The sequence below is a fragment of the Aplidium turbinatum genome, chromosome 5, assembly GCF_918807975.1.
Source record: "Aplidium turbinatum chromosome 5, kaAplTurb1.1, whole genome shotgun sequence".
Lineage (NCBI taxonomy): Eukaryota > Metazoa > Chordata > Ascidiacea > Aplousobranchia > Polyclinidae > Aplidium > Aplidium turbinatum.
This window is the reverse complement of record NC_137476.1, coordinates 13,099,934-13,123,339: the sequence shown is the minus strand read 5'-3', so window position 1 is coordinate 13,123,339 and position 23,406 is coordinate 13,099,934. Positions and strand designations below refer to the sequence as shown.

The window sequence follows — 23,406 nt, the reverse complement described above, 5'->3', positions numbered from 1 at the left end:
AAGGGAATATGAATATGACATCATAATGAACATGACAATAAAATAACCGATACAAACTAAAGACGTACTGAAACAATCGCTTTTTACAAATCTTTCCTCACAAACTTGTTGCTGGGTATAAATTGGGGCACCGCGCGGTGTTGTCATTTCATTATTGAAAATTTAAAGATGAAGCAAAGTCAAACATGTTTCCGCGAATTCTTAAAACCAGCTTCCAAAAGGCGTCGAGATAAAAACGCTGAAGAAGCCACGTCCACTCGTCCAGCACGAATGAACGTAGAAATGACATTGATGAAGAAAGCAGTGCTTCAAGGATGGACAGTGGTGAAGTCAATGTCTCAGACAATGCACCGGTAGTTGTAGAAGACAGCATGAGCCATGGATCTCTACCTGCTCCATTTGACGTTAGCATGCTGCCGGATCAGCTTCCAGCTCGGGAAGGTCGTGTGTTGCAAAGGAAGCCTTTTTTTCCGAATTCCAGTGGATGCGTCTTAACCCTGATCGTACTTGTTATTGTAGCTCCAACAGGTTACATTTCTTTCCGTGTTGGTTACGTTTGCTTTTTTGTATAATGTCACGCTGCATCTTGTTTCCATTTTGGAAGTTCTGAATACATTTTCGTGAAACGTATAGCAAGCAGCGTGATCAATTGAAAAATTATTTTGAATCTGAAAAAGTTGGTCAAATATACCTTTTTCTGTTCAGGACTACTTTACAACTGAACTCGTACTGCGTGACTGAATGACCACATTGTACGTTAGCTTGGCGTGGTACAAAATCGCAATATCCGCAGTTCAAGTATAGGTCAAGATGTTCACATACGTTTATTTGCAGTGATTCAAACCTAATTTTCAAATTTACTGATTTCTTGTCAATTCTAAACTTTATGCACTTGTTGAGCAATATGCAAAGCTCACGAGAGAAAACAGCAGAAACAGCTGTTAGAGATCAATTTTTTTTGTTTTTGTGTGTAGGGTATAATCGTTCTTATTACGTCACATTCCATGATCGTTGAAGTCGATGTCAAACCTTAGCGGCCGCATAAAACAATGATGTCAGGTTGGCGAGGTGATAATAGCGGTAAGAGGCGTCGTTAATGCAGGCAATATCTGCGACCAACACCATTATAAACATCTTTATCGTTTTTCGATTTAATTCTCACACATTGCGAACAAAACAATGCGTTCTGTTAAATCATAATTGATCTCACAGCGGGAAGACCTCGTTGAAAATAGCGCGTCTAATTTACCTGGTTTACTTAATATTGCCATGAATAGCCTAGTTGCCATAATATTGCCATGAACGACTGAACGTGACTTTCAGCAGCTCAAGTTACTCTACGCTCTACTTTGAAATTTCCTCACCTTATGTCAATGTACTTAGATGAATCATGGAATGGTAGTGCCGAGAATAAGCTATTCGACTTATACATGGGAGAAGAAAATGTCACCGATTTTCAGCTCATAAGTAGGGGTTCGACTTATACATGCGATCGACCTATACTCGAGTAGGCAATATGCGTGCATGAGATGTAATGGAGTGTATGAGATGTATATATTTTCACATAATATACGTCAATACAGTGCTTATTGAAGCAAAACCCGGATGACAGTTTTGAAAAATGCATTTTTTTCTTTTAAGTTGTATTCACGTAATTGTTCGTTGTGTCATAGTTTCAACTCGATAAAGTTTGCTAAATTCGATTTCATGTTTGAAGTCGCAGAAAATCTAAGGGACGTTTGGATATATCGTGAAATGAGAATAAACATTCAATTCAACCTCGCATTCGCTTTTTCGCTACCACGCGTTTTGACTTTAAAGTTGCTCCTCACGCGCGCGAAGATTAGCAGTGTGTGACTGTGAGCGTGCGTGCCTTGCGCATCTCAGTAGAATTCACGTTCCAGAGAAAGCCGTGCGTTCAGCTTCTGTTTTGCGGGCAAGAGCAACGTAGGCTGATTAGCGCTTTCGGCATTCTTTAAGTCCGTTCAAATGATTTAAATCTCTTTTCACAAAATATTTTATTTTTGAGACACCTTGAAATAGCCATTTTTGTTGCCCCTCAACCATAAGTTTACGGAGGGCGCCACCCCCCGCCCCCCCCCCGGAAATCAGTGCGTATGATCCACACAGTCAGCAGTCACCTGTCTGAACATTTTGCGGCAAATCCAAAGGTGCCCTTTTCACGAGTCACGCGCTTTTTAGGTCGCAAAGGAAAACATAAAAGAAGTTTATTTAGTTCAGCAGTGCTCATAAGATCGCAAGGCACAAGAAAGCAAACATCAAACCTATTAAAGCTTAATTGCTGCAGCGACGCTAAACGCAGTCTTTGTGAGAAAGACTAACCATTGCGAAAATTGGGTGCAACCTAGTTCGTACCCTGAACAGTTCGTACCCTGAAAAGATCGAGAGAAAAAATAAAAAAAACCGAAGTCGCTGATTGCAGTTTAATAGCACAAAGCCGAACTCACTGATCGGAGTTTCCGCAAACAAACTCAAGGGTTAGGGCATGGTTAGGGTTAGCAGAAACTGCGGAAAAATATTTGCGGAAACTGCGATCAGCGAGGGTTAGGGTTAGAGCATAGATTACTGTATGGTTAGGGTAAAGGTTAGCGGAAACTGCGGAAAAATGTTTGCTGAAACTGCGATCAGCGAGGGTTAGGGTTAGAGCATAGATTACTCTATGGTTAGAGTTAGGGTTAGGGTAAAGTTTAGTGGAAACTGCGGAAAAATGTTTGCGGAAACTGCGGTCAGGGAAGGTTAGGGTTAGAGCATAGATTAGTCTATGGTTAGGGTTAGCGGAAACTGCAGAAAAATGTTTGCGCAAACTGCGATCAGCGACTTCCGCTGTTTTTAATTTTTTCTCTCAATCTTCTCAGGGTACGAACTGAGGGTACGAACTGTTCAGGGTACGAACTAGGTTGCATACGCAAACATACACATTCAATGAAATCTGTTTGAAAACTCTCGCCCACCCAGAATCCCTCTCTTCTAAGAAAAAATCGACGCCTATGGCTATCTAAATCATCTTTTCCATCGACAAACGACGGCAAATCTGGTTGTCTAATAACTTATGCCATAGTAACACTTCCACCATTATCGTTAACATACATAAATCGCTCACCGATATTCAGTTTCTTGCTTTCCAAATCCAGTTTTTTAATTTTTCTAATTCAAGTTGTGCTCTCTTCAACTTCTGCTTCCTCTTGTGCTCTCTTCTGTTTCATATTGAGTTCTTTTTTCATCAGCTTCTAGTAAGGGAGTTAAGTTTAATTTTTACTTTAGCCCTGATTTTAGGATACAATAGACTAGTACATTCTAAGATTTCTAGAAAAAAAATGTTTAAAATTTTCTGTCCAACCCCCCCAACCTTCATACCCTGAAAATTACTTTTTGCATAAAATTGCCTTGTATTGCATACTGCTACTGCACCAAAACACATTAATACTGTTCGAAGACAACTGCAAACCGTTTTTCTGGGTTGGTTCATCGTAAACCATGGAAAACTGATCCTTTCAATTTTTTTTATTCATGGTATTCAACCCGATGGCACAACGGATAAAGCATTGGCTTTCCAATTATGCAAACCTGGTTCGACTCCCAGCTTCAGTTGGTTGTTAAAAACACCGCTCACCTCTACTTAGGGTGTAATAAATGGGGTGGGCATAATTGCTGTAGGAAAGGCAACCAAGAAAAAGGAACTGCTCACCCTACTTTACTTAGTGCCGAAAGCTTAAGAACCTTATCTTTTCATATTCGCCACTTGAATCAAGTGTCCGACCACCTTTACCTTTTATTCAGCTCGAAGATGGCTTTTTAGGTGTTTTGGCCGAAACGAAAATGTGCATTGCTGAAAGATGAGCTGCTGTTACTGGACAGTCCTGGAATCGATGTCAGTTCTGACCTGGATCAATGGATTGACAAGTGAGAGAGAAATTCTAGTTCCTGATTTTACTTAGAACTGCAGAATTATTAATAAGGACAAGCTGAATGTTTTTTGGTCATTAATTTATTTAACAATTGGTTTGCCAAAAAGGTTTGTTGCGTTACTTTGTATTTGCTGAAAAGCATATTATAGTACAATCTTTTTTTTTCCATGCAGCTTATGGTGTTTCAAAACAACAAGAACAAGCTTACTGTTTTTTGTTAGTAAATTGGTTTAACAATCGGTTTGCCGAATAGCTTTTTGTGTTGCTTCGTATGTGCAGAAAAGCATATTATATTGCAATCTTTCTTTTTCCATGCAGCTATTGTTTGGATGCAGATGTTTTCATTCTTGTGGCTAATGCTGAATCAACGCTAATGCTGGCTGAAAAGAAGTTCTTTCATCGTGTCAATGAAAAACTTTCCAAACCCAACATCTTCATCTTAAACAACAGATGGGATGCTTCAGCGTCAGAGCCAGAACTAATGGAAGAGGTTTAACTATTGGGTCATTCTTTGTGAAATAATCCAGGTCATGTCACCCATAGTCACAGATTTTCATGAAATTTTATACAGTTGTAGAGCTCAGTTTTCTAAGCAAGATAGTGCTAATTTAAGAAAATTTGAGTCATTATTTTTTAATGTAGCACATCTTTTAGGTGCAGAGAGTTAGGTGCCTGCCATATGAGAGTGCACACTGTGGCGCCCGATCATTTAGATCAGGGTAGTCCAAGACTGCGAACATGAAGGGCCACATTAGGGTCTGAGAAAAACTTCACGGGCCGCATAGTGAGAAATGATAATGCGTTGCTGAAAGTAGAAACGTTGTTAAAAAAAACTTAACTAGGTTGCGATTTTGAACTTCTTTTCTATAGATTTCGATCTGTTTTAGCTACATTCTTACTGTTCGAAGGCTATGAACATTGAACATTAACAAATCTTGTCGCTGACAAAATACAGTTGCAATGAAAGGACTGAGTTTGCTGTTCTGATCGACCTAATGTTTTGCTGCACGCCTAACTCACTTTTTAACCTCTACTTGTGACTCAAAAAGTGATTTTCAGCTAGTAAAAAAGATACGATACATGACACATCAACAAATTAGCAAACCAAAACAATTTATTGTTTTTTTGCTTTTGCATATAGTGTCGATCTCTGGTTTAAATTCAGTGGTCGACAGACGTAAGCAGGCATCCAGGGTTTCATCAGCCATTCTGTTCTGTGTGTCGCTTTTTAATCGCTTCATAACGAAGAAAGTGCCTTCATAACGGAGAAAGTGCTAGCAACAAAAGCAAAATATCAACGCACGTTTGTGTCGTCACAAACCGACATTGTTCCCTCATAGTTACCTATTGACCCGATTATGCGCGACTTATTTAGGGTTGTGAACTTGTGTCGAATGTAATGTATATTTTTAAACCTTGGATTTAGCACTGATAATTCCGGCATGCACAAAGTGTTCGCGGCTGCACAAAAGCTTCACGCGGGCCGCATGCGGCCACCCTAGTTTAGATGGCATTATTTGTCTATTTTGTAAGGTGCTTGATGGTAGTACTGCAGACAGTGGCGTACACAGGATTTTCTCAATTGGGGAATTCAAAATGCTTTTCGAATCGCAACGAAATGAAAACAAATAAAAAAAACACCCATTTGCTAATTATATTAACCATCAAGTTATATTGTATAAGATTAGCTTACCATACTCAGTTTGCATTGACGCTATTTTGTTAATTTGCCAACAGTTAGGTTATTCATTTGGATAGATTTTATATTTAAAACAAACAATATGATACAACGCTTTTAACGTCTCGCATTTAATATTTTACGTAGACGACGTAATTGGCTTACTCATTTCCCCACCCATTGAACCACGCGTTTTCAGGATTTATTCACCAGCGTCCTCATGATTTCGTTCCTGGGGAAGGGCATTCGATATAATTTGACATTTTTAATCAAGAGTAGCCTTATGCTACTTTATAGTCTGACCAACGTTTAAGGCAGCCTGTCAATGAAATATAAACTCTCATGCTCTTTGCGTATGTTACGTATCTTATTATTTGCAGTGTTTAACTGCACATTTCCTTATTTTTTTTAACGCTTAATAAAAATCCTTCTCCTTACACCTCGTGCACAAGTGCACATGTTCAAACAAAAGAGCTTGCTAAGTGGGTTCTTAGCTGTACTGTACTTGCATAGTCAGGCAGTGCACACTGATAAGTTTCGAACTGAAATTCACTTTGTAACCCGGGGGGAGAAGTAGAACAAGCATTTCTGGGGAGAACAAAGGAGAAGTAATCTGAAAGCATTTCTGATAAATTATTTTGAGTATAATTTTAAACAGGATAGCACCTTAATAACCGGGTTTCGCACCTAAATATCGTAACGCCACAGTGCACGCACCTATTTGGCAGGCATCTAACTGTTTGCACTAAAAGACATGAACCCATTTTTAAGTTATGGTCCTTTGAGAATTGAGAATTTTGTGATCACTCAAGCATGAAATTTGAAACGATTAATATATGTTTTAAAATTGTTACAACATAAATGGAGTTTCCAACTTCTAAGAATGGAATTTGACCAACTTGTTGCTAATATATTATAATTTATATCTGCAACATTAGTCATGTTTCAGTGATTTACTAAATTTTCTAAGTTTAAGTTCATGTAGTTACTCATGCGTGATGCAACTTTGACCAATTGTAAAAAAAATGGCTATTTTGGGAATTACTCTTTCCAATGGTACAAAGAAGGTTATGTGTATTTGAATTTGTCATAGCAAAATAAGTAAAATTACAATCTCAACATTTTTGAAAGGCATTTTGGAAAAGTCACTCAAACGTGACCAAAGTTGCTTGAAAGTTGCAGATACAAACCATGATACGTTAGCAATAAGTCATTAGCAGCAAATCCCCAAAATCTGGAGGCGAGCCAAAGTAGTCGTGATCCGTAAGCCACAGTACGATCCAAAAAGTTATTGACCTATATCTCTTCTCTGCATCCCTTTTAGAATCTTCAAACGTCTTATCTACACTTGAGTTGAACCAATTGTAGATTCACTCTTGCTTCTGCATCAAGCTGGTTTCTGACGTGGAAGATCTACTGTACTAGACCAAGTCACTCTCATGACATTGAAGACTGCTTTGAGGCCAAGGAGAAGGCCAGTGCTGTGTTTCTTGACCTCACAGCCGCCTGGGACATCGTATGGCACCAAGACCTCACCTGCAAAGTGCTTTGCTTGCTCCCACACAGGCACATGGTCCGCATGATCATGGAGCTCATTCACAGTACAAGCTTTACCCTCAGTACTAGAAGTGGTAAACTAAGCAGGTTACAACGTCTTAAAAATGGCGTCCTTCTTAGATTTGTCCTGGCTCCTTTTCTGTTTAACATTCTACACCCACAACCTGCCAAAAACGTATCCGTAAAGTATGCCTATGCCGATGACTTGACCATTCTACACCTGTCGAATGATTGGGAAACATTAGAAAGGATTCTAAACCAGGTTTCTGAAGTCGCAGTGTGCACTGCCATAAATTACACTGGTCAACACAATTTTTTGGCAGACAAAGTTAGAGTGTTTTTGGGGGTTTTGAAGGGCGCTGATTCCGAATATGGCCTTAGTTTTCCCGAATTGGCTCTAGTTTTGGAGATATCGCATAGGGTGATTTTGACCAAAATCCCATATTTGAGCCTTTATGCGCTAGATCAAAAAAAACAGTTTAACCATACTAGATATTTCAGAAATGCAATTTAATTGTCAATTGTGAACAATAAAGACAGTTTTAAAGTTAAATACAGCAACATCACGAAATTTTTAAGGATATTAGATTTGTCATACTTCAAAACTTGATATTACCAGTGTCATATACACCAAATACACAATCATACACAGCAGTAGTGTAAGTACATAAAACACTAAAAAATGTTGCATCAAATCAGTCAATCAACCTTGTATCATAAAATTTAGATAAAAGTAACCACATTATCTTTTTCATTGTAAATTGAAAACAATGGTATGAAATACAATAAGATTAAAACTATTAACTAATTTGCGCCGAAAAAATGTCTCTTGTAAGATTTTCGCTTGTGAGAAACTTTTGGGCAGTTTCTTAACAGGTTCCAGCGATAGTCTGCCATCATGTGCTCATTCCATCTGCCCTGATATCTTTCTTCCATTGTCTTAATTTCTTGGTGGAACCTTTCCCCCTGCTCCTCACTGTAATCACCAAGATTGTCAGGAAATCTGTCAAGGTGGCTGAATAGGAAGTGAACTTTAATGCTTCAAGTTTTCCAAATGCAGATAACATCTTCCGAACTAATTCTCTGTAATTAGGTGCTTTGTGATTCCCCAAGAAGTTTTGTACTACATCCTTGAAGAAGTTCCATGCAGTGAGTTCATTGCTGTTCATGTGACTGGTGAAATCCGAATTTTTCATCAACGTTTGAATTTGAGGTCTATCAAAGACACCAGCTTTAAGCTTTTCATCGGAGAGTCCTGGAAATTGACTGCAAATGTACTTGAAGCAATTTCCATCCTTGTTTAATGCTTTGACAAACTGCTTCATTAACCCTAATTTGATGTGCAGAGGAGGAAATACAATTCTATGTCTGGGAACTAAAGGTTTATTGATTACATTGGCTGTCCCAACTTGAAGACTGGTGCGTTCTGGCCAGTTTTTCTTGCGCCAGTGCTGGGTTCTCGCTCTGCTGTCCCACAAACACAGGAAGAAAGGATACTTGGTATATCCACTTTGTTGACCAACTAGAAAATTGATCATTTTTATGTCAACACAGATGAGTCACTTATGGGTATTGCAGTCAAGCTTTTCAAGGAAGTTTCAAGAAAGTTTGATGGCATCATACTCCCCTTTCATCTTAGTAGAATGTCCAATTGGTAGCCTACAGGAGCAAATTTGTTTCCGTTGCGCAATAGTACAATTTTTAGGCATGCTTTAGAGTTATCTATAAAGAGCCGCCAATTCTCACAGTGATAAGGTGCTACCCCCATAAGACTCCCATACCCCCAATACACAATAAATAATGAAAAAGGGAGTGCGGAATGTAGGACTTTAAAGTAATTTTTAAATTAGCTTTTGTTACTAAATATTATGTTACATCAAACAAAATTGCGCCAAAATCAAACAAGATTTGCGTCCTTCTTGGTGAGATGTTTAGGGGGTAAATACAGGTAAATACACTAATTTGGGCTAACCTAGGGGTATAGGTATCTTCTAAACTAGAGTCAATCTGGCAAAACCAATGTCATATTCGTAATCAGCGACCTTAAAAACCCCAGAAAACACTCTTAGATGTCCTGCCAAAAATTTTTTTTCTCATTTTGTTGACCAGTGTTATGATTTGCGCATTATGGCTGGATGCCTGCGACCTACACCATCCACACAATCGCCTTGTCATTACAGGCATCCAATCAGCTGACCTTTGTCACAAAGAAGCCATCCAGTCTCTTTCTCGCCACGCTGGGAACCCCAACACTGGCTCCATTCAAGTCTCTATGAGTCTATATGTGAGCAATCCCAGCGACGGAAATCAAGACACCCATTTGTACAGGCCGCACAACTCTTGATGAAAACTGCTTAAGACTAATTTGCACCATTTTGCTCAGAATACTGAATTCTACACCTGTATAAAAAAAAATTGAAAAAATCCATGTATATACAGACTATACAGGTAATAGGTGACAAACTGGAAAAATTCTGGATGATTTCACCAAGAAATATCCTATTTTTAAATCACATTCATGTAATTTTAGTTAGCTTAAATTATCTCGTTTGCAACCATTATGGAGCATTAAACTCTGTTTACTTAGCTTGAGTTATAAAAGAAACTGAATGTGATCTTTTATCAGCATAATAACTAGTAATGCACCCGAAGTAAGATTTTGGCCGGAAGCAGGATGTTCCGGCTAGAAAATGTCAAACCGGCCTTTGTTAATATCTATCTTATATAATCGTTGTTTTAACCAAGCGGTTGTTGGCAGTAGCAATGACAGGGAGGTCCAGAGGGTACTTTTGGACCCGAGATGATTTTAAGGGCTTGTAACTATTTCAAGGGACCCAAAACTTGAAGGAACCACTTCATATTTGTTGGATGTGGTGCATTTTTTTTTAGAAGTTTCTGAATTCGGGGCATGAAAATCTCATTGGTACCAGGTCCAAGTTATTCTCTCAACGGCCCTAGTCGTCAGTACACCAGTGAAGCGATAACCAGACATGACACTCCTAAACAAGTTGCTTTATTACAATGCTTGCAGTCCTTTAAAAGGGTTCATTTAGGAGTAAACATTTAGGTAGATTTTAGTTTGGGCTATGTTTTCTATCCACGTGTTTTTTTAGTATTGTTTTTAAGATATATATTGAAGATTTTTGATTGACTTGCTTGAACTCATTTTCACTCTTACAATTGCATACATATACATACATTTATGGTTAGTGTTACAACCTACATGTGTAACTGTGTATTCTTGCATTACTGCAGTACCACATTGAGGCATAAAATTGCATTTATCCAGGGTCATGAATTTGACCACAGCCACACACACAGTTGGCTCACACACATTCGGTCCGGCCCGGAGCCGGAGTTGAAAAAAGTGTGCCAGAATTCGGTCGGAGCCAAAGGTTGTTCCATCACTAATAATAACTTTGTTGAACGTTACCATATTGCACCACATGTGTATAAAAGCAATTGGTATGCAAGGTTTAGCCTGTGTTTATTTTGAACTACAACTGGAGATTTTTTTTCGGTCTTGCCATTTCCACTTGTCATCTAAATATGGAATTAAACTTATCAAAGTAGTTTTATGCAAACATCCTTACGAAAGCAAAGTTTGAATTTTTCTTGAGCACATATTAAATATAACTGTAGGTGCGGAAACAACATTTGGAGCGAGGTGTTTCTTTTCTGTCTGACGAGCTTAAAGTTGTGACAAAGAAGCAGGCGAGAAACAGAGTGTTCTTTGTATCAGCTAAAGAAACGTTACAATCAAGAATGCAGAAGTTGCAAGGTATAAAAATTTGATGCGCTTTGATTTGTTGGATTTTCTTATTCTCTGCTATGTGAAATGCAGAACAAAAATGAAGAAACTGAAGTCCTTTCAACTGTCGGTGTTTTACAATATTGTAACTTTACTTTTTTTTATGAAGTGTGTTATCAATGTTAGAATGGCGCTCAACAAAGACATCGTTTCTAAATATGAGCCGTTTGGAACGGAGCTTTTATTGCACATAAAACGTATTTAAATGTGCATTTCCTTCTCGAGCGTTTAACATGCACTTACTCTATGTTATCAGCTAGACAGCTAGACTTATCACCAGCTAGACAGCTACAACATTATAACTTTCAATTCTGGGAATACTTTGTCATGTTTAGGTGCTCCAGATAAGAACCCCATGATGGCAGAGGGCCACCAGGCTCGTCTGATGGAGTTTAATCAGTTCGAACGGGAATTCGAGGAATGCATCTCGCAGTCAGCCACTCACACCAAGTTTGAGTATCACTGCCAACGTGCGGCTAAGATTGTTGACTCTCTTTATGCAAAAGCCCAATCTTTGCATGTGAGATACACTTTTGCGTTCATGACAGTTTGATCTGAATTTCTTTTTGTAAAATATGCGAAAGTAAAAGGTAATCATTATTTGGCTCTAAATCAAGATTGCTTTATATATTATACGTATCTGAAAAGACATTTTCTTGTGCCAAGTGACTATAGCTAGGTAGTTGCCGCCCGCATTACCGTACCAATTAAAGACAGTCGATTTTTAACTTTTGCCATTTTCCTGTTACAGTACACTAAGAATGCCCCTTAGCAACAAAAAATTGACTTTTTATTGATCTATCAAATTAAGAATCTGAAACACTTTTGTGTCCAGAACGCTTACTTAAAAACATCCCGCAATAACTTGCTAAAAAAATTAACTTTAGCAACTGTTTCTTCATGTGTTTGAATGGGCTCATTTTCAAATCCTTCTTGAGAAATGTAAACATGGTTCCATAGGCCACATTTGCTTCCTTTGCCACTTTTTGACTGGATCTCTTGGGATTTCTTTGCACCTTTTCTCTAGTTGCTTTTATCAATTTTGAAGTTCTGGCGCTTCGAGGGTGACCTTGGCCAGGTCGATTTTTGACATTTCTAGTTTCTTTGTGTCTTTTTGAGAGTTCTCCAGACCAACATTCTGTTAATTTTTAAGTCCCAGAAAATATCACTCCTTGACTTGCCCGATTTGAAGAGCTCTACAATAGCTATTCTTTTATTCAAATTTTCCTTCATGGCCTATCAAATTTAGGCCTAAAAAATGCAAAATGGAGAAATATTCAATTTATTCACATTGTAAAGCTAAATATTGATGTTAAATACAGTTGTTTGAAGTTGTAATTGTTAATTATGGGAGCAAGTCTTTTAGACGCAGACAGTTAGGCGCCGATCAAATAGGCGCGCACACTGCGGCGCCCGTTCATTTAGCTGCTATTCCTAGTAAAGTCTGCAGAGTGCAGATTGTATCAGCTTGGCAGGTAGGGCAATTCTTGCGAGTACGTGTGAGACAACGCTCTACTACATGAATATTGAATACATTTCGATAGGGCGTATGAACCCTGGCTACAAGTTGCAAGCATAATTGTGCGACTTTGCTCGTTATTAAACATAGTCGGGGTTTTGACGCAAAACTAAGTTACTCTTCACTCAAGCCTACCACCCGCTTAAACATAGGCTACGGTATATTTTTTACTGATATTTACTGTAGTTATTATTTAACTTAACTAAAAGTGAACTCAGTCATGTTCGGAAACTTGAATAATTAATAATAAAGCTTTCGCCGACGCAAACCTGGACTAACAACAAATAAATGCCGAACACGCGCATTAAAAAACAAATATTTTTCTGTTCAATATAACATTTTGTGTGAAAAGCATTGCCGGTTTAAGCAGCTTCACTCATAGAAGCCATGACATATTTTTGTGTGAAAAGCATTGCCGGATAAAGCAGCTTCACTCACTGAAACCATGCCCAGCAACAAATAAATGCACGGCTGCACGCGCATTAACAAAACAATATGTTTTTCTGTTCAATATAACATTTTGTGTGAAAAGCATTGCCTGTTTAAGCAGCTTTACTCACGGAAACTATGACATATTTTTCTGTTCAATATGACATTTTGTGTGAAAAGCATTGCCGGATAAAGCAGCTTCACTTAGTGAAGCCTTGATTAGTAACAAATAAATGCACGCGCATCAACAAAACAACACATTTTTCTGTTCAATATAACATTTTGTGTGAAAAGCATTGCCCTACCTGCCAAGCTGATGCAATCTGCAGACTTTACTAGGAATAGCACCTAAATGAACGGGCGCCACAGTGCTCTGCACCTAAATATCCCAACGCCAACGGCGCGCTTATTTGACCGGCGCCTAACTGTCTGCGCCTAAAAGACGTGGACCCTTAATTAATTATTGGTGACCATGTAGACTAGCCTAATATGTTTTGTTGTTGATTTAGATATCTTTTTTGTTAATGCAACTTTCAATTGCAAAACACAAGAAACAATGAATCACTCACTCAAATTTTTGTTAGGTTAATAAAGTCAGTTTTTTAATTTTTAAAGTAATTTTTTCAAAATTTTACCCTATTCAGAGATTTTTTGAAAAGAATTTTGTATTTTATTCCACAATATCGTTTCTTTTACATTGCGAGAAAGAAAAATAAATTAAAATGTTTGCTCACATAAAATTAACATGTATCCTACGTCATCCACCTTCTTTGCGTCATGTTTATGTGATTTTATATGATATTTCAAATATATTTTACATCAAAACTACCTTTTTCACAAAACGATGCTGTAACTCAAAGAATTTTTGATGTCAACAAAACTTTTGAATGTAATGTAAAGGTAATTACATCGTTTTAACGTCGCCAGACGTTGAAATCGTCTACGAAAGGGAACTTTTTCTGACCAGGTACAGGTTGTACCTGAGATACATTTACAAAAGCCATTCGATTTGTTCAAAGAACTCAATTAGCCTTACAGTTCGTATTTACATTGATTCAATGTCTGAATATGGAATAATATTCAATCGTTGGATTTACAGAAGGCGTCGTTGGATTTTCAAAAAATCGCCGAATAGGGAACTCGCCGAATAGTAGCAGACCCATATAAACTTGCCCTAGTCATTACACATGACTAGGGAATCGTGTTCTGAAAGCTAATACAAACCGCTACTACCACAACGAATACGTAGCATCGGGCTAAAACATGTCGTTTGTACCTATATTTGTGAATCATCTCTCATATATGTTAATTGCACTGTTTCTGATGCGATGGAAAATCTCCAGTGAAAACTCGCCACGTGGTTGTAGATGAACGTGTATCGTAGGATCGGTTTCTCATGCAGAGATACTTCTTCAAATTGTCGTTATTCTCCAGTTGCCACCATCAACTTCCATTATATAAACGTAACAATATCTCGCCTTGTAAACTTAAATTTTCCTTGTTTTGCTTTCAGTCTCTGGCTTCGGAATTAACGAGAGAATGTGACAGCAGGAGAAAATTTTTGAAGGATCGTTTAGAATATATAGGTCAGTGTTGGAATATATTCTTTGGTTGAATTCAGCAATGTTGTATTAACGTGTTAGCTGTCTGGTATAGCTGTTGTTTAAAAAATGGACATTTTTTAAAGCATTGCAGTGACAATTATATTCTGGAACAAGTTTTCATGACGTGGTTCGAATCATTTCAAGCTGAACGATGCGTTTTTTTATGTCACCATGCCCGAATGTCGCGAGGACGTTATGAGTTCTTACCCGAACGACACCGCACCGGTAGCATAAGGATTTATTAGGAGAATAGAGTTGCACATAAGTCGCGTTAATGAGGGTATACGTTCGTTTTATCGGAGTTGACCAATTTACTGAAAACAAGATTATCATTAGTATGGTTTATATGGACTTTGATGTTGTTTCATCATTTACATCCCACGGTTTAACTGTTAGAATTCGAACATGAGTTTCATTCCAGTATGCAGTACACAAGTGGGGTTTGCCTAGCCTCGTCGGCCTGTTATGCAGCACGGATGAACAAACTGCTGACCATGACGTTCTTGAATGTTCCATTTACAATGCATCAAATGGAATGCATGGCATAGCAGAACGGCACGAAGCTACACTCATCTAGCTTTCTATCACCTGCCCTGAAATTTTACCAATCCTGTCTCAGACGAAAGAAGACCGCTTGTCGACTGCCAAGCAGTTTCACGTTTTTCATCAATCATGTTTTGTGAGATGTGAAATACACGACAGAGCGCAGTTGCTCTGTTTTATTCATTGTTGACTCAATAACTTCTATTGTTCAAAAAGTTAAGAACCTCTGTTTTCGATCGTTTTTGTTCAATCAAACTATTATTTGGTTGAAACGAAGAAACTTTAGAGATGTAAAAAAATGCGACTAAAAAACTTTTCGAACATGGTTGCGTAGAGGTGACGTCATTCGCAATGGAGTCGTTCGAAAAATCGAAAAAGGTGTGAAGAAAAACCTACCACATGATTTGTTCTACCACCAGCCCGCAATGTGTTATTATCGAATAGTTTATTTGGCACGTGTTGTCGCAAGTTTGAAAACCCCTGTATTTCGCCATTTCGTGCTTTGTGACTGACAAATTTAAGTTTTCTTTGCACTTCTGTTTGAAATCATTGTACCTTTGGTCTGCGTGTTCAGACAATCAGATGCGTACGATCACCGAGATGTGCAAAACTCGTATCGCCCACTTGTCGATGAAGGCAGAGCAGCAGGTGCGGACTGCCATGACTGACGAGATACGACGATTACCTTTGCTTGTTGATGAATTCCAGCGCCCATTTCACCCCAACCCGATGGTTTTGAAGGTCTACAAAACAGAACTTTACAGACATGTGGAGGATGGTAAGAGAGTAGCCCAATTGTGATATTGTTATTTGTACAGACATTACTAACGCTAGTAAAAAGTAAGTATAGTTGTTTTTTTGGTCTTAGTCTAACAAAAACTATGTTGTCATGATCTTTTGACTATACTTAAAAAGTTATAGTCTTTATATTTCCTCCCAAGTTACGAAACATGATTTTGTTTTTATTTGAAAATGTATTGACTGAACTCTTGCTGCTTCATTGGTGCAGTTCAAATAGCTCATGTGCAGGATCAGAATTAGTTTATTTGTCATAAACACAAACATAAGAATAATAAGAGATATGCCATCAACTGTTATGTGCCATATGACGAGAAGACAGGGCAAAGACCAGTGGGTCATCAAGTCAGTAGCCACCTCATGATAAATGATGAAAGTAACATACACATTAAAGTGCCCCTGACAGGTTGGACCCAAGTATAGTAAATTTTCTAAGCATTTTCTAGCGCAAAATTATGCTTAGCGAACTTTTTAATCTTAACCTCGAAGCTCGACTGGTTAGGGCGAAATTTATACAAAACGACAGTTCCGCAGCGCCACCACAGGCGAAACTCCATATTTCACTGCTCTGGGACGACTTTGGTAGTATTACGTCATCGTGGGTGGGCGTTGTTAGCGACAGATGAAACAAATGCTTTCTAGATGTAATGGGTGGATCACAGTTTGGTCGGAGTTGGTACAAGCGGTTGCTTTTTTCAAAGATTTATTGTTTTTTGCAGTTTAATAAAACTGTACTGGATACGTTCCTACAAAACCTAAAATATATTTGAAGTGAAAAATGAAGAAATTGTACGAATCATCATTCATATTTAATTCATCATCATTCATCACTATTCATAAATGAATAAAAGTTCTCTCTCTCTCCCTCATAATGTGCCTTCAGTTGGCCATTGAAATCCGGTGTAACGGCCATCTGGACTTGAAAATTGTTTCGGATTCGCCAAACAATGCTCGACGGCAGCACAATCCGATTGTTGCTTCCGAGAGCACCACCTTGTAGTATCCACTCCAATACATGCCTGTAAGCGACTAATTACCGATACTGCCTGCAAGCAAATAAAATCACTTCGTTTAGTGTGCATTCTTTAGCGTTTAGGGTATTTTTAGCCTAATGTAGCATCCTTAGGCCTACTCTTTTGATAGGTCTCCGTTTTCTCCTTTCGGTTTATTGTTTTTTTCTCGAGTTCTTCCCGCTCCTCATAAAAAAAAGGTCCTCAGAACTGCAGGATGTAAGTGTGCCTCAAAATCGGTCAAATTGGTAACACAGCTAGATGCGTCTTTCGTCAAAAGTCCTTTCGTCTATGGCACTTCATGGCAACATACACAATCATTGGGCTGGGACATAAACTCGCACTTGTGGCAAACGCACCACCTACAGTTCCCAGCACGCCACTCATTGCTGAGAAGATCCAAATCGGGTTGGTGGTGTTAACAAAATCATCTCCATTGAAGTGAACATATACGACTAGTTTTGTATGGTCCATCCACTTTCGAACACTTGAAGAAAACTTTGACTATTTTCTTCTCAGCACCTTGTTTTGTTTGAAAGCATGAAAATATAGCACACGTCTTTGTCACTGACTCTGTCACATAAACAGCAATTTCCAGGCATTAGGCCTACCTCAACCATAAATTAAGTGTACTGTCTGTGAGATACTGCTGTTACACTGCAAATGGCTATAGCCAGATTAGGACAAATAAAAAATTATCTAAATTGTAGCCCTACAAGAGTTTAGAAAAACTGCAATTTCAATTGAATTGAGATGCTGTTTGATAAAAATAAACTCAATCTATTTGATGTAAACCTGATAGTAATAATAAGTTGACTTTTTCCTTTCGGTAATTCTCATTTTGCACATGCTTTAGACCAATAGAGCCCCACACATTGACGTTTTGGAGCAGTCGTACCATACCTTACCAACTCACCACAGAGAAAGAATGTATCCTTCCCACCCACGGTGACGTCACAGCGAGGTTGCCGTTTTTATTTTCGCAATTGAATGAGTGCCAGATTTGCCAAAAGTGAACGAAAGTTTGCAAGCGTGTAACTTATTAGCCTGTTGATATTTTTTACTATTTGCTGGTCAGGGAAGTTTGTTAGTGTCATCTCTTTGGTATCTTAGGCAAATTTAGCAAATTTATTTTCCTGTCAGAGGCACTTTAAATATGGTTTATAAACACACACAAAAAAGAATTCAAGATATCAATTGACAATTGTAACACATAAAAAATAATACATACCAACGAAATAAAGCAAATAGTATAATGTAGTTACAGTATGTATACCAAACAGTTAATATTTATTCAGCTTCATTTAAACCAAGCACGCAACAACTTGCTGAATGCCTAGCTGGAACAACCTGGGGTATTAGTACAGCGACACTCCGTGCAAGTGCTCTTGCATTTGTTTACAGCACCTTCGAATATGCTTCCCCCATTTGGTGCACAGCGTACACACTAGCTAAATTGACACTGCCCTCAACACCACCATGAGAATAATCACTAGTTGCCTGCTTCCAACTCCCACTGACTTTCTGCTGGTACTATCAGGCATCGCCATGGGTAGACTTTGTAGGAAAAACCACGTACGCAGTGTGGCCCTATAAGCTATGTCAAGGAATGACCACCTCCTATTAGAAGGTAATTTTAGAATTAGAGCAACGCTTTCACTATTGCTTCTATGTTCACAAACTTCCACATGTTTTAGAAATTTGAGTTGTCAATTTATGGAATGGTGAAGATCTGAAGAAGTGATTATGAGAAACGTTTAAAAAAAAGAGAATGTTTCAAAGCTGACTAGGCAATTGACAAAATTAAACCAATGCTATGATGGGATTACTGGCTTCATTTTAAAAACACAAAATAGAAAACATACACAGTATGGTCATATTAACTATTTTGATTTGGGAAGTAACCCCTGCTATTAAGAAAACACATTACAAACGCTTACAAAACTGATGCAAATCAATTTTTGTTAAAAGCTGTTGTGAAACTGAGTTGGCCAAACACAAATTGCTACAATGCTACCGTATTCAGCATTTATGGTGTGACTACTTTCCCTTTTGAAATGAATGATTCGTCTAAGCCAGATCACAAGTTGATCGCGAGATGTGCAACGCGAGAGAACTAAAATCAATTTTATTCTTACAGTAGCTTTAAAAATTACATTGCCAGAACATCATTTCAACTTGGAGCGCGTGTAGTGTTCTTGAAACTACTGGTGGAGGAGAAGTACCTCAACCTCAGAAGATGTCCCTTGAACCTGAAAGCTTTTTTGGATCAACTTATTTGTGCAAGTCTACTTTTTCGCTCCTGGCGAAATAGGCGGTGGTATGGCACAGCGGATAAGGCACCTGCTTTCCAATCATGCAATACTGGTTCGACTCCCAGCTTCAGCTGGTTGTTGAAAAACGCTGCTCACCTCTACCCATTGTGTAATAAATTGGCTGATAGTACCAGTAGTCACTTCCAATATTCTACTGATGCGACACCAAATGTGTAACAATACAATTCATATATAATCTTTCTTAACTTTCGGCAGGGCTTGGACGAAATCTTTCAGCACGTTGCAGTCTCACTTTGCAGAAAGAAATTGACAAACAGAGAGGAGAAATGATAGAAGATATTCGCCCTCTTCTCACTGCATCCACAGCTGCGACGCCAGATGAAGATCGAGGATCAAGTAGTGTCGATGGTGGATTGCCAACATCCAATAGCTACCTAGGTGGGCTTGGCTTTGTATCAAAATAATCCGTGTTTCGTTGAAAAGTTGGCATATTAAAAAAAAGAGAAACTCAACATTACAACAATATGCAAAATATGCAGTTTTGAACGACTTTTTTTCTTCTGTTAATCCAGGTTGGCTGCGGCTCCCTCTAGATTTGACAAAACTTGGAATTTAAATTTGCATATGATTAGTATTATAATGTTTACATGGGTGTATGCCGTTGGTATGGAATAACCCATATTGTTAATATCTTAATTTACAAAAAATAGAGGGCTTGCAGAAAAAAACTATGGTCAATTCGGAATCAGCGCTCCCAAATTATGTAACAAGTGTTGGTAGAAATACAACAAAAATTTTGTTGACCTGTGATAATTAATGGATCAAAAGCAATCTTGTTACTTAAATGTCCCCCTCCTAAAATTGACAACAAAATTTTGTTTATCTGAAAAAGTCTCGTTTTTTAAAGTCATAAATTTTTATCAATCCTGCTTGCTGATAGCCATCATCATCATCATCAGGGTTAACCAGTTGTCTGCAGCGACTCCTTCATCTCTTTCAATTATTGGCATGTTCAATTTTCAGGTTTCTTTTTGTCATGTTATCTTTCACGGGGTCATCCCACGTTTTCTTTGGTCTTCTTTTGCTCATGTTTCCTGTCACTACCTTATTCCAAACTCGCTTTGTCAAATTGGTTTAATCTAGGGCTACCATACGTCCTCTTTTAAGAGGACTTGTCCTCTGTTCAGTTCAGTTTATTTTTTTGTTTTGTTGGAGAAAATAAAAGACACCAAAAGCAAAAACACAATAAACACAAATAATTCGCACAACAAGGATAGCAGCGAAAGACCAAAAGGTCACCAAAGTCAGCTGCCACCCAAACATTTAAACAGAAGACCCAAAATTAAGAACATTAACACATACGGTATATAATATATAGCACAATACTAGCACTTTAATTTGTAAAAATTAACAATGGAATTAACAATACATTAACAATGGAATAACACAGTGCAACATAAAACAAAACATTGTGTAGAGAAATAAGCGGATGATACGTTTCAGGAGTGATCATTGTACAAATTCTTTAATAAACATTTATATTTAAATTTAAAAACATTGTAAGACTTTTCTTTTATTTCTTTTGGTACTTGATTCCATAGTTTCACTCCATTAAAACATAGCATCTTCTTACCAGAGTTTGACGTTGTAGAAGGCAAATATAAATCATTTTTTTGGTTCTGGCGGGTTTTATGATGGTGAGTTTCATTTACAAAAATAAAGCAGCCAGCAAAGGCCCGGGGCAGCATTTTGTGCACATATTTGTACATAAATTTTGCAGTTTCTAATTTAATAATATCGTCAATTCTGAGCACATTAAATTGGTGATAAAGAACAGTTATATTTGTTGACCTCGGCAAAAATAAGCAGGATCGAATGAACTTGTTTTGTAACACTTGTAGTGGAGCAAGCAATGTAGAGTTTGCTCTTCCCCAATTTATAATCGAGTATTGGATCTTGGATTGAAACAAAGCATAATATAAAGCCCGTAATACTGTTAAAGGGGCAATGTATCTCAGCTTAAATGCTATGCCGCAGACCTTTGCAAGCTGCTTTCTAAGATTGATAATATGACTATCCCATGTCAATCGCTCATCCAAAGTTACACCTAGATAGTTTATACATTTCTTCCTTTCGATGGATCGGCCACTGATGGACAGACTAAAATTTTCTGCTGCACTTCTTTTGTTGCAGAGGATCATATAAGTAGTTTTACTATAATTTAATGAAAGTTTATTGGATTTCATCCACACATCAATTTTTTTCTATTTCTCTATTTTTTTGGAGAGGAGACAGGCATTTATCTGACATATGAAAGTTTGAGTCATCAGCAAAAAGTGTAGTTGAAAAAGAAGATGCATTTGGAAGATCATTCACATAAAGAAGAAAAAGCAAGGGACCAAGGATTGACCCCTGTGGGACACCACATGTAACAACATTGAAATTAGAATTCTTACCGTTAATTTTTGTACTTTGCATTCTATTTGTTAGATAAGATGTTAAAACGTTTAAAAACTTGCCACGAAAGCCATAATGGTAAAGTTTTTTTAAAAGTATGCCATGATCAATTGTATCGAAAGCTTTACTTAAATCAACAAAAACCGAGCATGTGTATTTATGATCATTCAAGTTAGAAAGTAAATCATCATAAATTTTTGTCAATGCTAAGCTTGTTGAATCATTTTCACGAAAACCATGTTGAGCTGGGGTTAAAATATTATCTTTGTCAATAAAATTCATCATCCGTTTATATAGAATTTTTTCGAAAATTTTGGCAAAAGTTGGCAATAAAGAAATTGGTCTCAAATCTGTAAAGTGTAAAGGTGAACTAACTTTTGGTACAGGTATTATCAGACTCTTTTTGAGTACATCAGGAAAGATTTCTTGCAAGACACATTTATTCAGTACTTTTGTTAAAAAAGGGCATATAATTACATTAGCCATTTTGATAAATTTAGAAGGTATTTCAAAAATGCCTGAAGCTTTATTTGCTTTGAGGCTCGTTATAGCATCAGATACTTCTATCTCATTTATATCAGGAAAGCCAAAAGAAGAACATTTTCTGTTTAACATGAATGATTCAAAATTTACATTTGAATTTGGAATTTTAGCTGCCATTGAAGTTCCAATATTTGTGAGTAATTATTTAATAAATTAATGAATTCAATAGAATCTGTTTTATAGCTTTTATCATTTATAGTCATAGTTGAAGGAAGCTTTTTATTATTCGAATTTCATTTCCCCTCTATCATCTCATGAATGATCTTTCATAAATGATCTTCCTCTTTTTTCAAGAAAAATAAATTGTCCTCCGAGGACACTAAAAAATGCTCAAATGTCCTTTTTTTTGACAGTTTGGGTTTTCATGTTTATATTTTCAATGGGATTATATTGCTTGATTGACGTTTCAGCGACGGCTTGTAGGCTATTTGTTTTCTAAACATTTTGTATAGGCTACCAATGTAACATACTGATTTATAAATTCTACACGAAATTGGCGCATTTTATGGAGCTGTTGTTGAACATTCATTGCCTGGTTTACTTAAGTTACTTAAGTTTAAGCGGCATTTTAAAGGCCATGCTCAGACTTTTACAAAAATTATTCTTTTACCTTCATAAGTTTTATATTGATACAGAGTTTGTAGACGTTGTTGATTAACAACTGAGTTTAGCTCGTTTGTTACTTGAAACAAATCGAAACGAATGTCTAAAAGTGCAATGTGTATAAGACCTAACATCCAGCAAAAGAAATCGTGGCATGGATAGGCCTACGCCCTACAGCTTTGCTGCAAGGAAAGGAACAGCTTTTCAGTTTACGCCGGTTTTAGCATCTTAACGGTTATGTGCAGCCTACTGTTTTAATCGTATTTCTTGCAAACAATTTAACAGTTTCGTTAAGGCTGACCACTCCTTGTTGAAAAAAGTTAAAGCTTGGCCTGGAGGTTGTGCCTGATTTGTCACATTTTGCAGATTTTTGCGATCATTGCTGTCTGACTGAAACTGTTTAAAAATTAGGTATTTTTTTCACTTTTTGCTGACTTTTAAAAATTTAAATTATTTGTTGTCTTAAGGAAGCACTACAAATGAAAAAAAATAAGTTAAACGTTCAGTCAATCTGTTTTCTTGCTTTTTTTTCGTAACTTTTGCTGCGTAGGCCTATCAGGGTTAGGCCTACTCAACTAATGTTAACAAAGATCCGGTTTAACAACTTGAATGTGTTCAGCGGTCATGTGAATAGACTATTTCATACGCAACC

The 23,406-nt window shown here is 37.5% G+C and overlaps 1 protein-coding gene and 1 pseudogene across 3 annotated transcripts in view; one reads left to right on the top strand and one right to left on the bottom strand.

Moving 5' to 3' along the window:
- LOC145769965 (mitofusin-2-like) overlaps positions 1-23,406 on the top strand; it is an 80,429-nt gene that overhangs the window by 44,322 nt on the left and 12,701 nt on the right. For all 3 annotated transcript variants that reach the window (XM_082581530.1, XM_082581531.1, XM_082581532.1), the window contains 7 exons: positions 3,818-3,921; positions 4,245-4,416; positions 10,804-10,942; positions 11,308-11,492; positions 14,434-14,506; positions 15,642-15,845; positions 19,407-19,589. In XM_082581530.1, the coding sequence (XP_082437656.1) occupies positions 3,818-3,921; positions 4,245-4,416; positions 10,804-10,942; positions 11,308-11,492; positions 14,434-14,506; positions 15,642-15,845; positions 19,407-19,589 (1,060 nt within the window). The remainder of the gene's footprint in view (positions 1-3,817; positions 3,922-4,244; positions 4,417-10,803; positions 10,943-11,307; positions 11,493-14,433; positions 14,507-15,641; positions 15,846-19,406; positions 19,590-23,406) is intronic.
- On the bottom strand, positions 7,797-8,699 carry LOC145769966 (uncharacterized; annotated as a pseudogene).